The 22,344-nt window shown below is 29.1% G+C and overlaps 1 protein-coding gene across 3 annotated transcripts in view; it reads left to right on the top strand.

Moving 5' to 3' along the window:
- Best2 (Bestrophin 2) overlaps positions 1–19,969 on the top strand; it is a 48,176-nt gene extending 28,207 nt beyond the window's left edge. For all 3 annotated transcript variants that reach the window (XM_015978590.2, XM_015978588.2, XM_015978589.2), the window contains 5 exons: positions 6,401–6,535; positions 6,589–6,696; positions 11,071–11,307; positions 11,623–11,881; positions 15,037–19,969. In XM_015978590.2, coding sequence (XP_015834076.2) covers positions 6,401–6,535; positions 6,589–6,696; positions 11,071–11,307; positions 11,623–11,881; positions 15,037–15,785 — 1,488 coding nt within the window. In that variant the 3' untranslated portion in view covers positions 15,786–19,969. The remainder of the gene's footprint in view (positions 1–6,400; positions 6,536–6,588; positions 6,697–11,070; positions 11,308–11,622; positions 11,882–15,036) is intronic.
- Positions 19,970–22,344: the final 2,375 nt, after the last annotated feature.

The following is a 22,344-nucleotide window of genomic DNA, read 5'->3' as shown; positions in this document are numbered from 1 at the left end:
TGCTAAATTAAGTCTGAAACTAGTTATGCTGTTACAGTTTTAAGATAATTTTGAATCAAAACAAGGCGTAAATTTGTTAAATCAATTTCATTATTAAATTTGAAATATGTTTGCAAAAATGTGGAAAATTGCAAAGTTAAGTCGAAAATGCGTTAGTTGCGCTTGTGTTGGTATTTTTCTACCAGAAATTTACTAAATCTCGAAAGATTTTATTGAAACGATGCAGAAAATATTGACTTCTGACTTTTCACAAGAAAACATTTTCTATTTATTTGGGGACGATAAAAAAAAATTCAAGATCTGAAAAATTTTACCAAACTCTTTTTAATAGAAAATCGTTAAAGTAAATCTGAAGTGTCATACAATTTGAAAAAAACTGACTAAAAAGAAAAAAAATACAAAATTAGATCTTTTGTGTTTCGAGAAAAAATTGACTATAAATTTCGAAATACATATTCTGCAAAAACGAAACAGAATTTTCTCAAGGTAACAGAAAATTTTTACTTCATTGAATTTACTAGCAAAAGGCTAAAAACTTTTCTAAAATTCGCTAAAATAAAGTAAAAAATCGGTGGTAAGTGATGTCTGAATTTTTGTGTGAGTTTAGGAACCTTTTTAAAGAGTTATTAATTACAAGTACTTATTTTTCCAAATCAAATGTATTATTTCTTGTTAATTTAGAAACACTTCACATTTCTGCCTTTTACTAAAGCAGAAATATTTTGACAAGAAGACAGAAAATCATGAAATTAAACTTGAAGTATGTTTTCTGAGTGCAAGATTTACTTGGAAATGAGTTATTTGTGCTTGTACTGGTGTTTTTTGACCAGAAATTTACTAAATTCGAAAGATTCTGTTAAAAAAAATAGACAATAACTGTTTTTTATGAAAATAGTGTTTTTCATAAAAAAAACTTATACCTACCTATTAAATTTAACCGATTTTACCAAAATGTAGTAGAAAATTGCTCAATTAATAGATCTCAAAAAACTGAACTGAATGATATTTTGCGGAATCATTAAAAATTTGCTCGAAAACCAAAAAAACTAAATTGACACAATTTTCGTCAATTTTTTACCTTATTTTTACCAAAAATTGGGTTACTAAAGTCATTTTTGACCCAAGTCGTAACTTTTGGTTTAAATTCCTTAAATTCCTGAGAGCAAAACTTGGAACAAAGAAAAATAATGTCATTTTTAATCCAGTTTATCATCAAGTTTTTGCTCAAAATTACCGAAATTTCGAAAACAAAGGTAATTTTTGCCGAAATTTTGCTGAATCATTTAAAATTTGTGTCGAATTGGACGAAAAAAGAAAAAATAATTACATTTTTGTCAACATTTAATTTTTTGGTTTTATTTTGACAAAATTTTTCCAAAAATTAATTTATTGAATGAAAAACGTGCTACGAATAAGAAACGAAAAAACGGCAAAGCAATGCAAAAAAACATTTATTTTTATTTTCAAAATAAGTTTTCAGGATAACAACGAAATAAGTGATGGTAAATACTCCAGTTACATTCTAAAATTTTAGTACAGATACATTTTAAATAAAAACAGAGTGTTAAAATGTGTAATTTTTTGTGAATTAAGGAACATTTTCAAATGAATTAATTAGTTTACTTAAGTAAAAATATATTGTAAAAATGTAGAAAAGTACAAAGGTTACTTAAAAATGCGTTACTTGTGCTTGTACTGGTCTTTTTGACCAGAAATTCAATAAATTCGAAAGATTCTGTTGAGACAGAGCAGAAAATAATTGTTTCTTCTGACATGTTTGTAATAGTGTTTTTTACAAAAAAAACCCCAAGGGTCGGTTTATAGAAAGCTTCAATAAATTTTAATTCGTTGTTAAAAGTTAACAACGCGAATAGACCAATCAAATTGGTTCAATTTGGTCATGTGATCAGTTAATCACGCATTTAACTGCGGATTAAATTAATGACGCTTCTATAAACCGGCCCTTAGAAGTCTAACGAAATGTAGCAGAAAATGGCTAAATTAATAAATCTCAAAAAACTGAATTCTTTGTTAAATTTTTGACGATATTTTGCGGAATTATCAGAGGTTACCAAGTTCATTAAACGAAAAAGGTAAAAATTACACAATTTTTGATACAATTTCGAATTTTTCGCCAAAATAAGAAAAAAACTGATTTGTGTGTGTACTTTACGACAAAATTTAGCTGAATCATTAGGAGTTTATATAGAAATTGAGTTCAAACCGTCGAAAATTTTACCATTTTGGTCTCCATTTCGGCTTATTTTTGACAAAATTTACCCAAAAAAACAGGTTATTGGATGTAAAACGTGCTAATAAACGCAAAAAACGACAAAATAATACAGAAAAACTCCCTTTTTATCTTCATTTTTGAGGTAAATTTACGGGATAACGAAATAAGTGATAGATACACCCGTTAGATTCTTTTTTAAATTTTTTTTAGATATCAGACATGTTTTAATTTTTGTGTTCAAATCGAACATTTTAACGGAATATAAAAAATACAACAACATTGATAACAAGTTCACGTTCACGATTTTTTGTCAATATTTTCACAAATGTTTCCAGTTAGTAAATGAACTGTGAAATGACGCACAATCGGTAACAACGCTTTTTCTTTATCAAAAATTGAAAGATGTAGTACACGAATCATTTTTATGGTCCATAAACTTTTATATGGTTTATTGTTTTTAACTTTAGTTGCAAAACTAGTGATATTTAAAAATAAATCTGCGTAACTGAAAAAAAACTCTGGACACTCGTGAGAGAATGTGTTCTTCTTCTTTTTATCAGTTACTACAAACTATGCAGTCAGTAAATGAATAGAGGAAACGTGTAATTAGAAAAATCTCAAGGTTGCGTACTTTGTCCATTGAAATAGATTCGAAACATGCCTAATTAAACCTCATTTCATCAAATATTAACCATTCGATTTGAAACGTTTAAAGAAGATTGTATGTAAATTTCCTTGAGAATATTTACACTCGATTATTTCCTATTCCTGATTTAATCTGTTTGTTTATATAACAGCACCTTGTTAACGTAATTTCTTAGTTTTTAGGAAACTAAACGCTTCGTTTTATCAACCTTCATGCTTGGTAAAGTATTCATGTCTGCGTTTAATCGAATCTGATGATTCAGAGTTTGTCCAAAATCGCCAAACGAGACCAAACAAATTTCCGGTCGAATATTTCCGTAGTTAATCAAAAATCGCAACATTGATACCAAACTGGGGTCAAGAGACCGGTTTTTGAAAAGTTGCTGTGATAATTGATCACCTTGAGAGCTGCACCAGCGCTAAAACAACTACTTTTATTTATTTCAAATTTAATTTAATCGAGATTAAACAAACAGTTGATAACACCAGTTGTAATTTTTTCAAAATTTTCACGCACTAAGTTCAAAAAAACAAAAAAATCTACAACGTCAAGAAATCTTTATCTATCTTTATAATGAACTATTTTTGAAAACTTTTTTGCAAAATTCGATTGTATTTTTTTAAAAATAAATGACGTCATTTATTTTTAAGTAATGACGTCATTTTTAATTTTTTAAAATTAATATTTCGAAATAGTGTACCTAAAACTCATTTTTATCTGTCTGGTAGGTATAAAATAAAAAAAATTAAGAAAAAACAAAATAAAATAAAACATAGAACACATTTTTATCTGTCTGGTAGGTATAAAATAATAAAAAATAAAGAAAAAATAAAATAAAACAAAACAATTATAAAAGTTATTGGGAATATAACACAAAGATTAGCTTAATCTTTTTATTCTTGCTTTATTTTATAAGGAGTACTTGATTGTTTTTTTTTATTTTTTGTGTTTAGGTGTCATATTAAGTGTCTTTATGCTAATTATACAAAAAATACAACAAACAATTACTGTTCATAAGATATGTCAAAAGCCAAAAGGTAAAGTCCATTATGCTTAATTGTAATTTTTTTATTTTATTAAATTTGTTTTCTTAATTTTTAATTTCATTTTTTATGTATAACTATCTTAAAACAGTAAATAAAAACGACTGTTGACATATAAAAAAAGTAAAAGTAAAAGTAAAAACGTCACAACTCAAAAACAAATGTCAAAATTTCAAAATGTAGCATTAAAAAATCGATCGGTTCTAGGAATTTTTTGAAAAATAACTAATAAAAAAGATATATTATACAACTAATGACTAATATGACTTTTGTGCGTTACTTCTGGTCCTGTCTGTATACAGTGTGGAATTTTTAACTGGAATAAAATTCGTAACTTGGCAATTTTTGTAAAAATTTCAAAAACAAAGCCGTTTTTTGTTTTTTCTTGCCCATCATTTGGTGGATATGGTTTTTCTTTATCTGCTGTCAAAACTGCACAGCCACCTCTAATTTTTTCACCTCATGTGAAAGAGCATTTGTAAAGCAGTACAACGCACTCTTTGTTTTCTAAATATTGTCAACACCCAAGTGATAAAAAAATTAAAGTAGTGTGGAATTATTGACTAACATTAAATTTTTAACTGGAATATAAGCGATTTTTGGAAAAAATCCTTAAAGAGGTCGATTTTTGATTTTCTTTGCACATAATTTCTTGCATACGGTTTTTATTTATCTGTTTTCAAAAAGGCACAGCCTCTAACTTTTTTTTTCAAATGTAACGGTATGTCAAGTGTTACCTCATGTGAAAGAGCACTTTGCAAGGAATACAACGCACTATTTGTTTTCTGAATATTTTCAAAGCCTACCCGATAAAAAAATGAAAACCAATTTTTTATAAGTTGAAAAAATGTTATGTTATTTCACAGGAGAGGAACGGTGCCCACTTTGAACAATTATTGCATTAAATAATGATCAACTTATATAATTGTTTTTTATTTTTTTATTACCTAGGTTTTGAAAAAATTAAATAAACAAATAGTTCGTTGTATTGCCTGCGAAAAGGGCTTTCATACGAGGTGTCACTTGACATACCATTACATTTGAAAAAAAGAAGTTAGAGGTGGCTATGCATTTCTGACAACAAATAAACAGAAAAGATATGCAGCAAATAGTAGGCAAGAAAAAATAAAAATTGAATTTTCACCAAAATCAAAGTAACGCTTAATTCCGTCGAAAATATTTTTTTTCTTAAAATTACCCAAAAAAGCCGAAAAAAATAAAAGATTAAATCGAAATTGACATTCTTTTGGCTTGTTGCGGGTGATTTAGTATTTTTTTATTTTGATTAAATTTTTTTGATTTTTACAAAAGTTATTTATTTAAAAATTTTGTTATTTTAGCTTTTTTGAAAATCCTTTTGGGGAATTTCGCCAAAGAAACACGATCTTAGATTACGTTTATTTGAGGATTTCTTGAAATTTCTTTAATAAAAAGCCAAAAATATTTTAGTCAGGTCGGAAATTCCGTTATTTTGAATTAAAACCTTACTTATTTTGGAGAATTACGCAAAAATTCACCAAAGTAAATAGAAGTGATGTTCTTGTAGCCTGTTTAGCTAGCTTTATGAACAAAAAAAAACACTATTTCACCAATTTCGTTGCAATAAAAGACCAAAAAGTTGCTTAATTACTAAATTTCCGCAAAAATGTCCAAGTTGAATCGGAATTGAGTTTCTTTTGGTCTATTTGTGATAATTTAACATTTTTTTGAGCGAGAAACCCACTTTTTTCTCAAAATTTTTTCAAAGCAAACGAAAAAATCATTTAATTATGTCGGAAATTCGTTTATTTTGAACTAAAAACAAAATTTAAAAACATTTCTTTTCTCAAAGTTGTCTTAAAATAAAAACATTAAAACCTCATTCAATCACGCCGAAAACTTTGGACCAAAAACTCACCCATTTTGGGAAAACAATTATTGCATCGGCTTTGAGCAAAGTAAAAAAATGTTGCAAAATGTTGGAAATTCATGCTATTATCGTTATGTTATTTTACAGGAGAGGAACGGTGCCCACTTTGAACAATTATTGAATTAAATAATGTTCAACTTATAAAATTGGTTTTTATTTTTTATCACGTAGGCTTTGAAAAAATTAAAAAAACAAATAGTGCGTTGTATTTCTTGTGAAAAGGGCTTTCATACGAGGTGTCACTTGACATACCATTACATTAAAAAAAAAGAAGTTAGAGGTGGCTATGCATTTCTGACAACAAATAATCAGAAAACATATGCACCAAATAGTAGGCAAGGAAAAATAAAAATTGAATTTTCACCAAATTTGCCTTAATCCAAGTTATGAACTTTTTTCCAGTTAAAAATTCCACGCTCTTTTTTTATTTTATTTTTTTTATTTTTATTTCTTATTATTTTTACCAATACCTGAGATTTAAAAATTAGAAATCTACAAAATTAGAAATTATTAAATTCATTTAGCGTTTTTTGGAACTTATATTTTAATGATTATTATTTTTGCTTTAGGTCGTTTCCTTAGCATTATATCTCTACTTCATAGCGGCTTTGCTAGGCCGCCAATTCGTTGCGGTCGGACCTCCAAAAGAAGTAACAACAAAGGAACATCCAGATATGTACTTCCCTTTTTTCACCGCAATACAAGTAAAACAACAATCTTAAAACTTCGAAAAAATTATAGAGCAATTCTCTTCCAGTTTTGTTTTTACGTTGGATGGCTCAAAGTAGCCGAAGTGTTGATTAATCCCTTCGGCGAAGACGACGACGATATTGAATTGAATTGGCTCATTGACAGACACATCAAGGTAAAGTATAGTAACCTCTACTTACACCTCACTTGATCTTTTTTCCTCTCTTTAACGGTAGTTTTTGTCAAATAGTTGGTGATGGCCTCCGAACAGGTGGTCCGGCTTTAATAAAATAATTCGCTATATTTGATAATAGGCCCTGACCGCAAACCGCACTCTATAATTGACACTCTTTGGAGATAAACTGTTTTAAAATCGCCAATGTCAAGTTTAGCGAATATTCTGCTTGTACAGTGTGTCCCAGGACCTTTATGCGTAAATTGTTTTCATATACCTAGTGTGTTTCAAAAAATAATTACCATACGAACGATTACCTAAGTATTTTGCCTCTTTGATTGAATGTTTACTTTAAAACAGTTTTTAGGACAGTTATTTAAAAATAATAAAGTCAGTGGCGGCTCATGTGTTCAAATACAGCATTCACAAATCAAGCGTAGTGTTTTTCATTGCAGCTATAATGACTCCCAGATTCTATTTAATCCTCTAAATCACCAAAGCTAAATAAAATATTTTTCTATTAAAATACAGGATGACCCAGGGGTGCGTAATCGGTCTATAACTTTTTTGTTATGCGAAATATTACCATGCCGTTTTCACTATTAGATAGATCGACTTAAAGTCCACAAACTGAAAATATTTTTATTGTACACAGGATGTTGTATACAGGGCGGTGAACTAAAGTTATATTTTTAAAATGGAACACCCTATATGTCTTTGCATGATTAGATTCTACGCAAGAAAATAATGTAACTTTATATGAACTATTATGGGTCTATCTCTTTTCGTTTCGGAATAATTCAACTTTTCGTTATAGAAAAGACCAATCTTTGAAAAATCGCTGCAAAGTCGCCTGTGAATATTTTTCGGCAAATTTTCAACAGAAAAATTCAGAATACCTTGTAGTTTTAGGAAATAGTAGACTCTTACTTGAAACACGGAAATAATGTACAACGCAAAAAGTTGAATAACTAATTTTTTTTTATGGAACACCATGTATTTCTTTACATGTGTCGATTTCATTTTTCATAAGCTTTCTATTGATATGGTTTTTATAGCAAATTTACAATATTTCTTAAAGTGTTCAAAAAAATAAAAAATAAATTTTTCATTTATTTTATTAATAATTCTTGATGAGTGAAATTCATTTATGTATCAGGTAATAATTAGATTACATGTGTAATTAGTCACATTAGTACATGTCAAAAAATTAATTACTATTTGACTATCAGATTCTAGGATAACAAATTTTCTTGTAATAAAATATATTTTTTTGAACAATTTCGAAAAATATTTTAAATTTGCTATGCAAATCCTATACCGTTAAAAAGCTTATCAAAAATGCTATCGATACATTTAATAAAATATAGTGTGTTCCATTTGAAAAAAATGAGTTATTCAACTTTTTGCGTTTTGGCACACCCTGTATATTATCTACGTGCTTTAACTAAAAGTCGTCTATTTACTAAAAATTCAAGATATCCTGAATTTTTCTGTTGCAAATTTATCGGAAAATATTCATAAGCGACTTTGCAGTGATTTTTCAAAAATTGGTCTTTTTTATAACGAAAAGTTGAATAATTCCGAAACGAAATGAGATAGACCCATAATAGTTTATATAAAGTTACATTATTTTTTGCGTAGAATCCAATTATGCAAAAATATATAGGGTGTTCCATTTAAAAAAATATAACTTTGGTTCACCATCCTGTACATAACACCCTGTGCATAATAAAGATATTTTTACACACCGCTGGGTCAACCTGTACATAAATAATACGGGTATGAAAGCGAAATTTCATTAAAACATGCCAAAAAATCAATAACTACGATAAAAATTACCTTATTTTTAATAAAAAAACTCACTTACTTTGCGAAACATTTTTACATGAAAGGTCGAAAAAAAAAGACAAACGTCAGGTAGATAATAATTAGTTCTGAATAATTAATTTTGCATTTTAAAAACCCAATTTTATGTTAATAACTCACTTTTTTCGCGAATTTCTTTGGAAAATGTCATTTCTTCTTCAGTCAATTTTTTTCCCAAAATTTTATTAAGACAGGTCAAAAAAATCACCTAATAAGTCAAAATTTTGTTAATTTAAGCTGAAAGTTCAGTTAATTTGGATCAAATAATGACTCAACTGAAATGAAACGGTTGTAATCAGTTTAGCTCACTTTATAAGACAGGAAACAGTTCGTTTTTACAAAATTGCCTTAAAACACGCTGAAAATTTATTCAGTTACTCCGAAAATTATGTTATTTTGAGCTAAAAACTGATTTGACTTCAATCTCATTCTATAAATTTAGGAACAAAATGAATAAACTGGATAGAAACTGACGGTTCTTTAGCCTGTTATTACATCAAGAATCTTGTTGTTTTCAACATTTTTTAATGATCGTAAAACCGACAAAAACACGGAAAATTTCGTGTTTTTGTTCTTGGGAAATTTGGTCAAAAATGATAATTTTGATCGGAAATGTCGTTTTCTTGGCCTATTTACAGTGATTTAGATTAAGTTGAGGGAGAAAAAGAGAAATAATTACGTCGAACATTCTATCATTCTGTACTAAAAACCTACACATTTCGAGAAATTTCGCCAAAAAATTAATTTGGTCTGATATCTAGAGCGATTTCATCCTTTCATGAAAACAATTTGTTTCCTCGAAATTTGCTGAAAACCGACCAAAATAACACTTAATTCCGTCGAAAATTTCGGTGTTTTAATAAAAAACCTAATTTTTGGCATTTCATTTCAAAAATGAACAATTTTGATCAAATCTGACGTTCGCTCTTGTCCGGCGCTAAACAAATATTTTTTCCCTAAGTTATTTAAAATGCCCAAATATAAATCAGTTAAGTGTAAAAACTTTTTTAGCTAAAAATTTACTATTTATGGAAATTTTGTCAAAAAATAAACAATTTAGATCGAAACTGTGGTTCCTTTGGCTTATTTATATTACTTTAACTCGCTAAATGATCAAAAAACTCGTTTACGTGATTTTTTCTTAGGTAATTTGGACAAAAATGACAAACTTTGGTCGAAACTGACTTTGTTTGCTTTATGACTTTATGATACATATTTATTTTGTATTGAAACAGACAGAAAAATCAGAAAATTTCGTTATTTAGATCTAAAAACTTATTATTTCGATTAATTCTGTCAAAAAAATGACCACTTTAGACGAAAACTAACGCCTTTATAAGCAACCTAGTTTGCTTTATAAGCAGGAAACTTACTTTTTTCTGGAATATTTTTTAATCCGACTAAAAACTGGCATAATTAGGTCAAAAATTACACAATTTTAAGCTAATAACTCACTCACTTTGAGGAATTTCGTCAAAAAATTGCTAAACTAGATCGAAACTAATTAATGGTCTGTCTACAGCGATTTCGTTCTTTAATGAAATCAAATTGTTTTCTCGAAATTTGCTTAAAATCGATCAAAGTAACGCTTAATACCATCGAAAATTTTTATGGAATTTTGACAAAAAAATTAACAATTTTGATCGAATTGCTATTGCTTAGGCGTGAAATAATTTTTTTCTTGAAATTATTCAAAAATAGACGAAAAATAATGAAAAACTCACTTATTTTATCAGAAAAACTTCCAGATTAAATTGAAATTGACATTCTTTTAGCTTGATTTGGGGTGATTTAGCAACACTTTTCACAAAACTTTCTTAAACCTTACTTACACTTACAAAAATTTTGTTATTTTAGGTGTTTTGAGAGTCCTTTTCGAAAATTTTGTCAAAAAAATCACGGTCTTAAATAACAACTGACGTTTATTTACACTTCAAAAATTTTGTTATTTTAGCTTTATTGAAAATTTTTTTCTAAAATTTCACCAAAAAAATCACGATCTGAAATTACAACTGACGATTATTTCAGATTTTCTTGAAATTTCCTTTACAAAAGAAGTCAAAAATATTTTAGGTAGGTCGAAAATTCGATTATTCTGAGTTAAAACCTTATTTATTTTGGAGAATTTCGCAAAAATTCACCAAAGTAAATAGAACTGACGTTCTTATAGCCTGTTTCGAAATAAAAACAAAATTGATTTTCTCAAAGTTGTCTTAAAATAAAAACATTAAAACCTCATTCAATCACGCCAAAAATTTTGGACTAAAAACTCACCCATTTTGGGAAAACAATTATTGAATCGGCTTTGAGCAAAGTAATAAGTACGATTTAAATTCCTAATTATTAAATTATGTAAAGGTCAATTATGGGCTTTAGCAACTCGCTGGGACACGATGTATAATAATTTTCTGCCAGACAAACGACACTAATTTCGGTGTAATTTCTTGCAAAGTTTTAATTAAATTGAAATGGCAAACGGTGTCAAGGTTCGTCATTGTTTCGCAGGCTGCTTACATGATTGTCGATGAAATGCACGAGGAGCATCCCGAATTGTTAAAAGACCAGTACTGGGATGAAGTGGTACCGAAAGAATTACCATATACGGTGGCTTCAGAACACTATCGAAGAGAGGAACCCAAAGGCTCAGCCGAAATGTACAAAATCAAGACCACAGATGGGCTATATGCCAATTTATTGGCTCCCAAAAAATCGCTGATTCATGACGACATGTATGCCGATTACGTACGTCTTTAATTTTTTATTTATTAAGGTTGAACTGTATTGGGAGTAGTTTCCAGATTTTAAAAGGAAGCTGTTCAAAAAATATTCAAAAATATTTAAATTAAAAAAAAAGATACTGAATGAGGTAATAACTGCTGATAATGGTTTAATTTAAGAGTGATATAAACAATTTAATTTACAATTTTTTCTCAAAAATTAAAAATTTCAAAAATTGTTTGAACAGTTTCTTATTAAATGCACTCAACTATTGTCAATATTTTTCAACCTTATTAGCATAAACTGTGTTTAAATTGGTTGAAAATAATAAAATTGTAGGAAAGTGTGGACACTCCGATTGTGGAGAGAAGGAAAAGTTCCAATTGGTTCACCCGTCAAATTTCCAGGACCGGAATGGGTTCAATTCGTTCCGCCTCAACGGCTTATTCTTCCGGAGGGTTGTTTGGTCGACATCGGGGTAATTCGGTTTATGCCAACCCTGAAAATGGGCAATTACCGGGGGGCACCCCACCGCAAAAAATGTCCATTTACGATCGATTAGTTGGGCGAAAATCGGGCCGGAATCAGAAAAAACAAGGTATTGTTTTCGAGTTTACCCTTTTTCAAAAATTAAATAAAACTAAAAAAAAATAAAATTTTTCCGACACAAAAAATTCACTAAAGCCCAAAAATAATTGTTGGTTCACAATTTTAAGAAAATGTTTCAAATGAGTTGCCAAAATATCAATCGAAGGTTCTTTTAATGGCCTGTTTCCCGAAAAAATTTGAAAATTCTGCTGATGGTGCGCCTAAAACGAGCTAACGCAAAATTTTGTGAGAAAAACAAAAAACTGTATTAAGGTCCTTTGAAGTGATTGTCCGAAATTAAGTTTACAACTAAAGTGGTACATAAATCAACTAGAATAAAAAAGGTTCAACGAATTTTTTTTTGTTTTTAAGGAAATAAAGTCCTTCTAAATAAACAATTGCTTTCCAATTGTCATTTTCCGGCAGAATAAGATGATTTCATGATTTCAGACTATCTACAGCGAGTTTTTACATTTTTGAGCAAGAAATCATCCAACATTAAGTTTTTACAACTAAAATGGAAAAAAATATAAGTCTTTTCAGACAGAATAAGGCGATTTCAACCTTTCCATATCGAGTTTTTCCATTTTTTATGTAAAAAAGTGTCCTAAATATTAAGTCTTTTTACCTAAAGTAATTTGGAGACATAATAAAGCGATTTCAGCTTTTCTACAACGAGTTTTTTGGCTTTTAAGTAAGAAATCGTCCAAAATCAAGTGTTTTCAATTAAACTAGTGCTTAAATCGTCGTTTTCTTGTCAGAATAAAGGCATTGTAATCTATCTGCAGAGCGTTTTTTAATTTTTAAACAAGGAATTGTGAAAATCAAATGTTTTAAACTAAACTGGTGTTTATGACTAAAATAAAGCGACTTCAGCCAATCTAAAGTGATTTTTTTCGTTTTTATGCTAGAAAGTAAAGTATTTTTAGTTAAACTGATTCTTCTAAATTGTCGTTTTCAAGCAGACTAAGGCGATTTTACACTTCCTACAGCGCGTTTTTCGACTAAGGCGATTTCACACTTTTTACAGCGTGTTTTTCATTTTTTAAGCAAAAAATTGTCCAAAATTAAGTGTTTCCAACTAAAGTAATGCTTAAATCGTCGTCTTCAGGTAGAATTAGGTGATTTTGGTCTTTTCGCAGCAAAATTTTTAATTTTTAAGCAAAGAATCGTCCGAAATCAAGTATTTTTTTGGCGATTGCAGCTTTTTTACGAGTTTTCTTTCTATTTTAATCAAGGAGTTGTTCAAAATTAAGTGTTTTTATCTAAATTAGTGCATAAATCTTCGTTTTCGAGCAGAATAGTGTAGTCTACACTTTTCCACAAAGAGTTATTGCGCTTGAATGCAAGGAATTGAGCTAATTCAAAATTTTTCAAATAAACTGGTGGTTAAATCTTAGTTTACGTCCAGGATAAAGCGATTTCAGCCATTTTAAAGCGAGATTTTTCGTTTTTAAGTAAAGAAATTATGGTTTCTACATTTTCTGCAGCGAGTTTTTTCTTTATTAAGCAAAAAAATCTTATGAAGTAAAGTGTTAACGTCTAAAGAGGGGATTAAATCATCGTTTTTGGCCAGAATAAAGCGATTTTGGTCTATTCACAGCCAGATATTTTTTTTTAAGCAAAGAATCGTCCGAAATCAAGTGTTTTTAATTAAAATTCTCTCTAAACCTTTGCGTTCAGTCAGAACATAGCGATTGCAGCTTTTTTTCGAGTTTTTTTTTCTATTTTAATCAAGAAGTTGTTCAAAATTAAGTGTTTTCATCTAAATTAGTGCCTAAATCTTCGTTTTCGAGCAGAATAGTGTAGTTTAAACTTGTCCACAAAGAGTTATTGCGCTTGAAATCAAGGAATTGAGCGAATTCAAAAATTTTCAAATAAACTGGTTGTTAAGTCATCGTTTACGCCCAGCATAAAGCGATTTCAGCCATTCCAAAGTGAGATTTTTCGTTTTAAGTAAAGGAATTATGTTTTCTAAATTTTCTACATCGAGTTTTTCCCCTTTTAAGCAAAAAAATCGTACGAAATGTAGCGTTGACGTCTAAAGTGGAGATTAAATCATCGTTTTTGGCCAGAATAAAGCAATTTTGATCTTTTTACAACAAGATATTTTATTTTTGAGCAAAGAATCGTCCGAAATTAAGTGTTTTCAATTAAACTGCTCTCTAAATCTTTGCGTTCAGTCAGAACATAGTGATTGCAGCTTTTTTTCGAGTTTTTTTTTTTATTTTAATCAAGGAGTTGTTCAAAATTAAGTGTTTTCATCTAAATTAGTACCTAAATCTTCGTTTTCGAGCAAAATAGTGTAGTTTAAACTTTTCCACAAAGAGTTATTGCGCTTGAAAGCAAGGAATTGAGCGAATTCAAAATTTTTCAAATAAACTGGTTGTTAAGTCATCGTTTACGTCCAGCATAAAGCGATTTCAGCCATTCTAAAGTGAGATTTTTCGTTTTAAGTAAAGAAATTATGTTTTCTAAATTTTCTACATCGGGTTTTTCCCTTTTTAAGCAAAAAAAAATCGTACGAAATGTAGTGTTGATGTCTAAAGTGGAGATTTTGAATTTTTAATGCAAATTTTACCATTTTTCAACAAGAAATATGCGATATTAATTAATTAATTTAATTTGTAACGTAAATGTCAATGTTAAAGAAATTTAAGTTGATATACGAATATAAATTATTAAGCAATTATTAAGCATCTATTACTAAATTTTATTGAATTCATACGCCCGGGCTTCTGTAACATTTTCTCACTTAAAAATCCCCAAAAAAAGCTCGAAAATAGATCGATTTTTTTCCTTTTACTTCCTAGTTTCTTCAAATAAGTTGAGTAGAATTTAAAATCTGCAAGCACATTTTGGGCAAAGGCTGAAAATAAATAAAGCGGCTTACGTTTATTAATTGGTCAGATTAATGAACTAATTAACAATAAATCAAGCTTAAGTTCCAAGTTTCACACTTTACAAACAAAGCTTGTCGTTCAGTGATTTAAATTGTTATAGTAACATTCCACTGTTGAAAATAAATCAAAACTTGAATAACTTGACTCAACTTTTTCGCGGAGAATATCGCACTCGATATGGAAAACATTTTTATGTTAAGAACATTAATTTAACATAAATAATTAACATTTCAATCAATTTTTAAATATTTTTGTCCCTCAGGCTCAAGATTCAGCGGCGCCGCCCCCATGCAAGTCCGCAACCGCCCCCGCATTCCCACCCCCGACGTGACCAAAGAAGTGGTCGACCGTGAGAACCGCATGGCTGCCGCCAACGTGGCCAACATCCAGAACCAGATGTCGCACGGCATCACCCTCATGCCCCACCTCCAGACCGCCTACCCCACCTACCCCAGCGGCGACGGCCCCGTGGTCCAGGTGGTCCTCTCCCCCATCCAGGAACTGGACGGCTCCAACTCCGTCAACAACACCCTCCACCCCCACCAGCCTGGCACCGCCGCCCTGGCCCAAGCCGTGCTATCCCCAGGTCTGGGGCCAGTCCTGACCACAACCCCCGTCAGTGTACCCATGACGGTGTCACAGCTGACGAGCTTGGGGTTGACTTCGGTGCATAACAGCCCCCTGATGGCTCGGAATGAGCCGGAGGCGAAGAAAACGAGTTTTATTTCCGTTTTTGAGGGAGAAAAAGGGGCGAATCAGCCGCTGGTCTTGACGGAGTTGACCCCAGGGGAGGAGGAGGTGCAGTTGACGAGTCGGAGTAGTGACGTGTCGGAGGCGTCGTCGAGTGGCTCCAAGGAGAGTAAGAATTCGACGGCGACGGCGTCCATGGGGGCTGTGGCCGAGACGTCGCTAACGCCGTCGAATGATGGCTCCAGGAGTAGGAAAACGTCGGTGGTTTCGCAGAATAATGTTAATAATAATTCGTCGAAAAGGGGCGAAGTGTATGTGTGAAGGGGACTCCTGTTTGAGGGATTGAAGCATTGGGAGTGGACGGAAATATTGTTTCAGAGATGTTGTAAAGATGGGGGTTAAGTGATTTATTGGATGAAATTAACAAAGTATAAAAAAATTAATAAGACAAAAATTGAAACTTGGCAAAAATGTTATTTTGTGTGTATCTCTTACACATTTTCACAAAAAATTTCAATGAAAAAAATAAAAGAATACAAAGATAATTAAAAAAAAAAACAAATTCTTGGAAAGGCTTATTGAAGAAAAGTATTCAAACGTTTCTGCATTACACGTCTTTACATATAATTCTGTAGATAATACAAAATGACACATTGTAATTCAAACGTAAGTAAATAACTAAAAATTTTGGGTTAATGGTATGGGTGTCTGTATTTTATTTAATTTTCTAAAAAATTTAAATTTCTAAATATCGATTTTTTTATAAATTAAAGATATCATTAGACAAAGAAAGATAGAACCTGGTAAGAAAAAGAACTGAAAAACGCAAATTCTTTATTTGCTTTACAAAACTTCACAATATCATGTGATGGATATTTTTTTATTGATTTAATGATTTATTAAATAAATGTGAGCAATATCAAAAACCTTCCACGGAAACATTTTATAAGGAAAATATCTGAAACACTAAAAAAAATTATAATCTCTGAAAAGCGCCAATTTTTCTTTGTTTTACACAACTTCACAAAATATGCAGATGATTAATTTATCGATCGTATTATAGTTTGAACAAAATAACATAATGTGAGAAAAATTATCCAAAAAAAAATACAGAAAAGTGATTGTATTTTTCAGCTTTCCATTTTACTTTGTCAGATTCATTAAAATGCAATAAATATAAGACAAACAAAAAAAATGAAAGTCTAGGAAAAATAATAAATAGTTGCCGAGAAGTTTAATAAAACACTGAAAAAAGTGGTTTTTTTTCAATTTCTTTACATTTTTTCACTAGATGTTTGTTACTTGTATCGGTAACTTTATAAATAAATTATAAACAAACTGTAAAAAAATTAATAAGACAAAAATTGAAACTTGGCAAAAATGGTATTTTGTGTGTTTCTCTCTTTTAAATTAATACATACAATGAAAAAATTGAAAGAATACAAAGATAAATCAACAAAAGAAACAAATTCTTGGAAAGGCTTATCGAACAAAAGTACTCAAATGTTTCTGCATTACACGTCTTTACATATAGTTCTGTAGACAATACAAAATGACACAATGTAATTCAAACGGAAGTAAATAAATAAAAATTTTAGGATAATAAATCTTCGAAAAAATGGTATGGGTGTCTGTATTTAATTTAATTTTTTTACAAATTTCTAGTTAATTATCGATTATATTTATAAATTAAAGATATCATTAGACAAACAAAGATAGAACTTGGTAAGAAAAAAACAAAACTTCACAATCTCATGTGATGGATATTTTTTATTCATTTAATGATTTATTAAATAAATGTGAGCAATATCCAAAATCTTTCACGGAAACATCTTACAGGAAAAATGCCTGAAACACTGAAAAAAATTATAATCTCTGAAAAGCGTCATTTTTTTTTATTTAAACAACTTCACAAAATATGCAGGTGATTGATTTATCGATCGTATTATAGTTGGAATAAAATATCATAATGTGAGAAAAATTATCCAAAAAAAAATACAGAAAAGTGATTGTATTTTTCAGCTTTACCTTATACTTTGTCAGATTCATTAAAATGCAATAAATATAAGACAAACAAAAAAAATGAAAGTCTAGGAAAAATAATAAATAGTTGCTGAGAAGTTTAATGAAACACTGAAAAAAGTGATTTTTGTAATTTCTTTACATTTTTTCACAAGATGTTTGTTACCTGCATTGGTAACTTTAAAATCCTTGGAATGCTAAAAACAACAAAATCTACGAAAAAGACGTTCTTTTCTTAACAAATTTTCACAAAACTTTCCGTGATTTATAGATTAAGTAAAAGAAAATCAAAAAATTATAAAATTAAAATGGAACTAAACCAAAAATTCTTGGAAAAATAATAAAATATTGAAACACTAAAAGATTTTGTCACTTTTTTATTCTTCAGATTAAACACAATGCAATTAGGAAAGAGAAACCAAACAAAACAAAAATCATGGAGGAAAATAAAATTGTAAATTAATTCTAAAAAAATCGAAGATGAAAAGAAATGAAGATGAAAAATACAGAAACTTAAAAAAGTGCTTTTTGTCGTTCCCTTGAAATCCTTGAACATTCTCTGAAAAAATTGAAATCTTCTTACACAATTTATTGTGTGTAATTAAATGCAAAAAAAATCGATGAAAAATGAACTTTTAACCAAAAATTCTCGCGACAAAAAGTTATTAGAACTTTTCAAAAAAAGGAGGAATTCGAAAAACCATAGAAAAAAGTCGGAATTTAATTAAAACTTTAAAAATTTGAAGAAGAAGTTTTTTTTCTAAAAATTAATCAACACTTCTGAGCCAGAATAAGGTGTTTTCAGTGTATTTTATCAAGGTTTTCTTGTTTTAAAGCAAAGAGTCGTCCGAAATAAGGCGTTTTCATCCAAACTGTAACATAATTCGTACTCTTAAGCCAGAATAAGGCGTTTACAGTGTGTTTCATTAAAGTTTTCTCGTTTCAAAGCAAAGAGTCGTCCGAAATAAACCGTTTTCATCCAGACTTTAAAATAATTCGTACTTTCAAGCCAGAATAGGGCGTTTTCAGTGTGTTTTTTAACGTTTTTTTTCATTTCGAAGCAAAAAGCCACTCGAAATAAGCTGTTTTCATCCAAACTGTAACATAATTCGTACTCTTAAGCCAGAATAAGGCGTTTTCAGTGTGTTTCATTAAAATTTTCTCGTTTCAAAGCAAAAAGTCGTCCGAAATAAGTTGTTTTCATCCAAACTTTAATATAATTCGTACTTTTAAACCAAAATAAGGCGTTTTCAGTGTGTTTCATTAATTTTTTTTTCATTTCGAAGCAAAGAGTCACGCGAAATAAGCCGTTTTCATCCAAACTGTAACATAATTCGTACTCTTAAGCCAGAATAATGTGTTTTCAGTGTATTTTATAAAGGTTTTCTTGTTTTGAAGCAAAAAGTCGTCCGAAATAATCCGTTTTCATTCAAACTGCAACATAATTCGTACTTTTAAGCCAGAATAAGGCGTTTTCAGTATATTTTATTAAAGTTTTCTCGTTTAGAATTAAAGAGTCGTCCGAAATAAGCCGTATTTAAACTAAATCTTTATCATATGAGTGCCGAAAAATCGAAGTTTTATTAAGGTTTTTTTTTTCACTAACTATTTGGTTAGGTATTTGCGGAAAAGCAAATTTTGAGTTAATTACATAAAGATAAAACAAAACAATATAATTCAGACCAAATGAGGAATTCAGAAACGACAAAAGTAGGTAAATTTAGAAAATAAGGACAAAATTTACCTCAAAAGTTAAAAGTTAAAAAAATTAAAAACAAAAAAATTTGAATTGTGAAGTCTGCCAAGAACTAACAAAGAGCAAAGTTAAAATCAGTGAGATTCTAATTTGTTGAAAAAGTAATAATATAAGAATTATGAAACGATAAATCACTTAACCACTCACTGATTGGTTTGTGATTGAGGAACCTCAAAAATAGGAAATTGCCCAATTTAGTGGAGCTGTATAAACTTTTCACTAAATCTGGGTCTTTTTGTGATACAGTGCTAGTGTGATAAGAATGAGAAATGGTAGTTAGAATAATGTACTTAATTAATTTTGAATAATAGTGAAGCCAAGCCATTTTTAAAGTTTATGTGATCATAAATTATAAATTAATTTAGTTGTTTTCATTCTCCTATGAATTTTATTGGAATTGAATCGTCCGTTGTTAGGTACAATAACAAATTACTCGTAGGTAGAGTAGTACATAACGAAATGTAACAAATTAGTTATTAGTGGGATTTTGTATTTTTTTAAAGCGTGATTGTTGAGATTGCCATAATCACCAGTTGGTTTTTATGAGGATTGATTTTACAGTTATTTTGTGTACATATTTTATTTATTCACTGTTTCAGTTTCAGTGACAAGTTTCAACATAATTATTGCTTCAGTGAAGATAATGATAAGTTTTACTAAAGTAGATTGTAGTAGAATAGTGAGAAGCGCTGGTTTAGTAGTTGAATAAAGGGATTTGTAATAGAAATTTGTTTCTTTTAATTTAATTATCAACACCCGAAATATCTTCGTGAAGAATCGGTTGAGTGACTTTTTGAAGTGTACTCGAACCTGGAACGTTAACTGAAGAAGAGATTCTTCAGTGATGCACTCAGGAAATTTCGCTTTTTACCACAGTTGAGTGATTTTCCTTTGTGAATCCGGTTAGAGGATGACTATTAATGAACTGCTTTTAGCTTTAATGAAGAGTTTCTTCGAGTGAAATAAGCCAAATCTAACTCTAACACAAGTTCAAGCTCTCGAATAAATTAGAGGCAATTTTTCTCAAATAAATAAATCATTGTGAAAGAAATAATTGAAAAAAGTGGCTCATGCAATGTAAATGTGTAAATTTAAAATTCATTTTGTGTAATAAGCAGCAAGCTATCATTGTTAATGTATCGTGAAATTAGTATTGTGTTTGTGTGTTGTCCATTTATGTATTTATGCAATTAGCTGGATTTACGAGTAGGAGCACAGCAGACAGAAACAATTTGTTTCAGTACATAACTTTTCCTGAATTAAATAGTGTACGTTTCATGTGCTTGTGTTGATAAGAAATTCTTTAAACAGAGGACAAACTTAAAAATTTGACAAAAACACGTTAAAATTTAGTTACAGAATTGCAATTAAAAAAGTAGAAAAGTATCAATATACAAAAAATAATGACAAAAAAAATCCCAAAAATCTTAACAAAAATTATTACTTAAAAATGAAAGAGTAGAATAAAAATATGATCAAAGTAAAATGAATAAATAAATAAATAATTTTAGAAAAATTCTCTGGACGTAACAAAAACTATGAAAAAAAATCGTTCGTCTCAACAAAAATTAGGATGTAACAATAAAGAATTCAACAAAAAATTCCTCGGTGAAACAATTAGATAAAACAAAAATCTTTTTTTTTTCTTTAGCTAAGTTTTTTTAAAACAAGGGCATAAGACTATTTTACTGTGATCCAGAAAAAATAATAAATTAAAAAATAATTCAGTCCTAAATACTGAAAAATATGCCTATGATAAATGGTAAGAGTGCCAAAAAAAAGAGAAAAAGAGTTTAATTTGATCTTAATGCCATAAATTCCTTAAGAACATTTTGAAAAATTTTGGTTATCTAAATATTCAAATTTTTCAGTATTAATAGTGTTTTCAGTTTTCGGAAATAAAAAATCTTGCTAAATTTGAACAATAATTTTTTTGTTCAGCAATTTTTTTTTCTAGAACTAAAGTTACATATAACTCATAAAAGTCATAAGACATTGCCACAGTGATACAAGACAAGTAAAAAAAAGATTATAAAACAACGAAAACGTAGCAAAAAAATATCTTCTGATAAGAGAACCAAGAAAGAACAAACGTTTTTTTAATTAAATTTTTCAGTGCTGTTTCTCTGACTTAAATAGGTCTAAAGACTACAGAAATCCAAAAAAGAGCACGAAAATAACTTTTTAAATCGCAAAAATTGGTTGTCTGAAAAATAATTAAAATTTTTGGTGCTTTACAATTCAGTTTAATCAATTTTTTGAAAAAAATAGCTTGCAGTGCCATAAATTTCTTAAGAACATTTTGAAAAATTTTAGTTATCTAAATATTCAAAATTTTCAGTTTTTTACAGTACAGTGTTTTCAGTTTTCGGAAATAAAAAATTTTGCTAAATTTGAACAATAATTTTTTTGTTCAGCAATTTTTTTTTCTAGAACTAAAGTTACATATAACTCATAAAAGTCATAAGACATTGCCACAGTGATACAAGACAAGTAAAAAAAAGATTATAAAACAACGAAAACGTAGCAAAAAAATATCTTATGATAAGAGAACCAAGAAAGAACAAACGTTTTTTTAATTAAATTTTTCAGTGCTGTTTCTCTGTCTTAAATAGATCTAAAGACTACAGAAATCCAAAAAAGAGCACGAAAATAACTTTTTAAATCGCAAAAATTGGTTGTCTGAAAAATAATTAAAATTATTGGTACTTTACAATTCAATTTAATCAATTTTTTGAAAAAAATAGCTTGCAGTGCCATAAATTTCTTAAGAACATTTTGAAAAATTTTAGTTATCTAAATATTCAAAATTTTCAGTATTTTATAGTACAGTGTTTTCAGTTTTCGAAAATAAAAAATCTTGCTAAATTTGAACAATAATTTTTTTGTTCAGCAATTTTTTTTTCTAGAACTAAAGTTACATATAACTCATAAAAGTCATAAGACATTGCCACAGTGATACAAGACAAGTAAAAAAAAAATTCTAAAACAACGAAAACTTAGCAAAAAAATATCTTATGATAAGAGAGCCAAGAAGGAACAAACGTTTTTTTAATTAAATTTTTCAGTGCTGTTTCTCTGTCTTAAATAGGTCTAAAGACT

Source organism: Tribolium castaneum, chromosome 1 (genome assembly GCF_031307605.1).
Source record: "Tribolium castaneum strain GA2 chromosome 1, icTriCast1.1, whole genome shotgun sequence".
Taxonomy (NCBI): Eukaryota; Metazoa; Arthropoda; class Insecta; order Coleoptera; family Tenebrionidae; genus Tribolium; species Tribolium castaneum.
The sequence above is the reverse complement of the archived record's forward strand: the minus strand, read 5'-3'. Positions and strand labels throughout refer to the sequence as shown.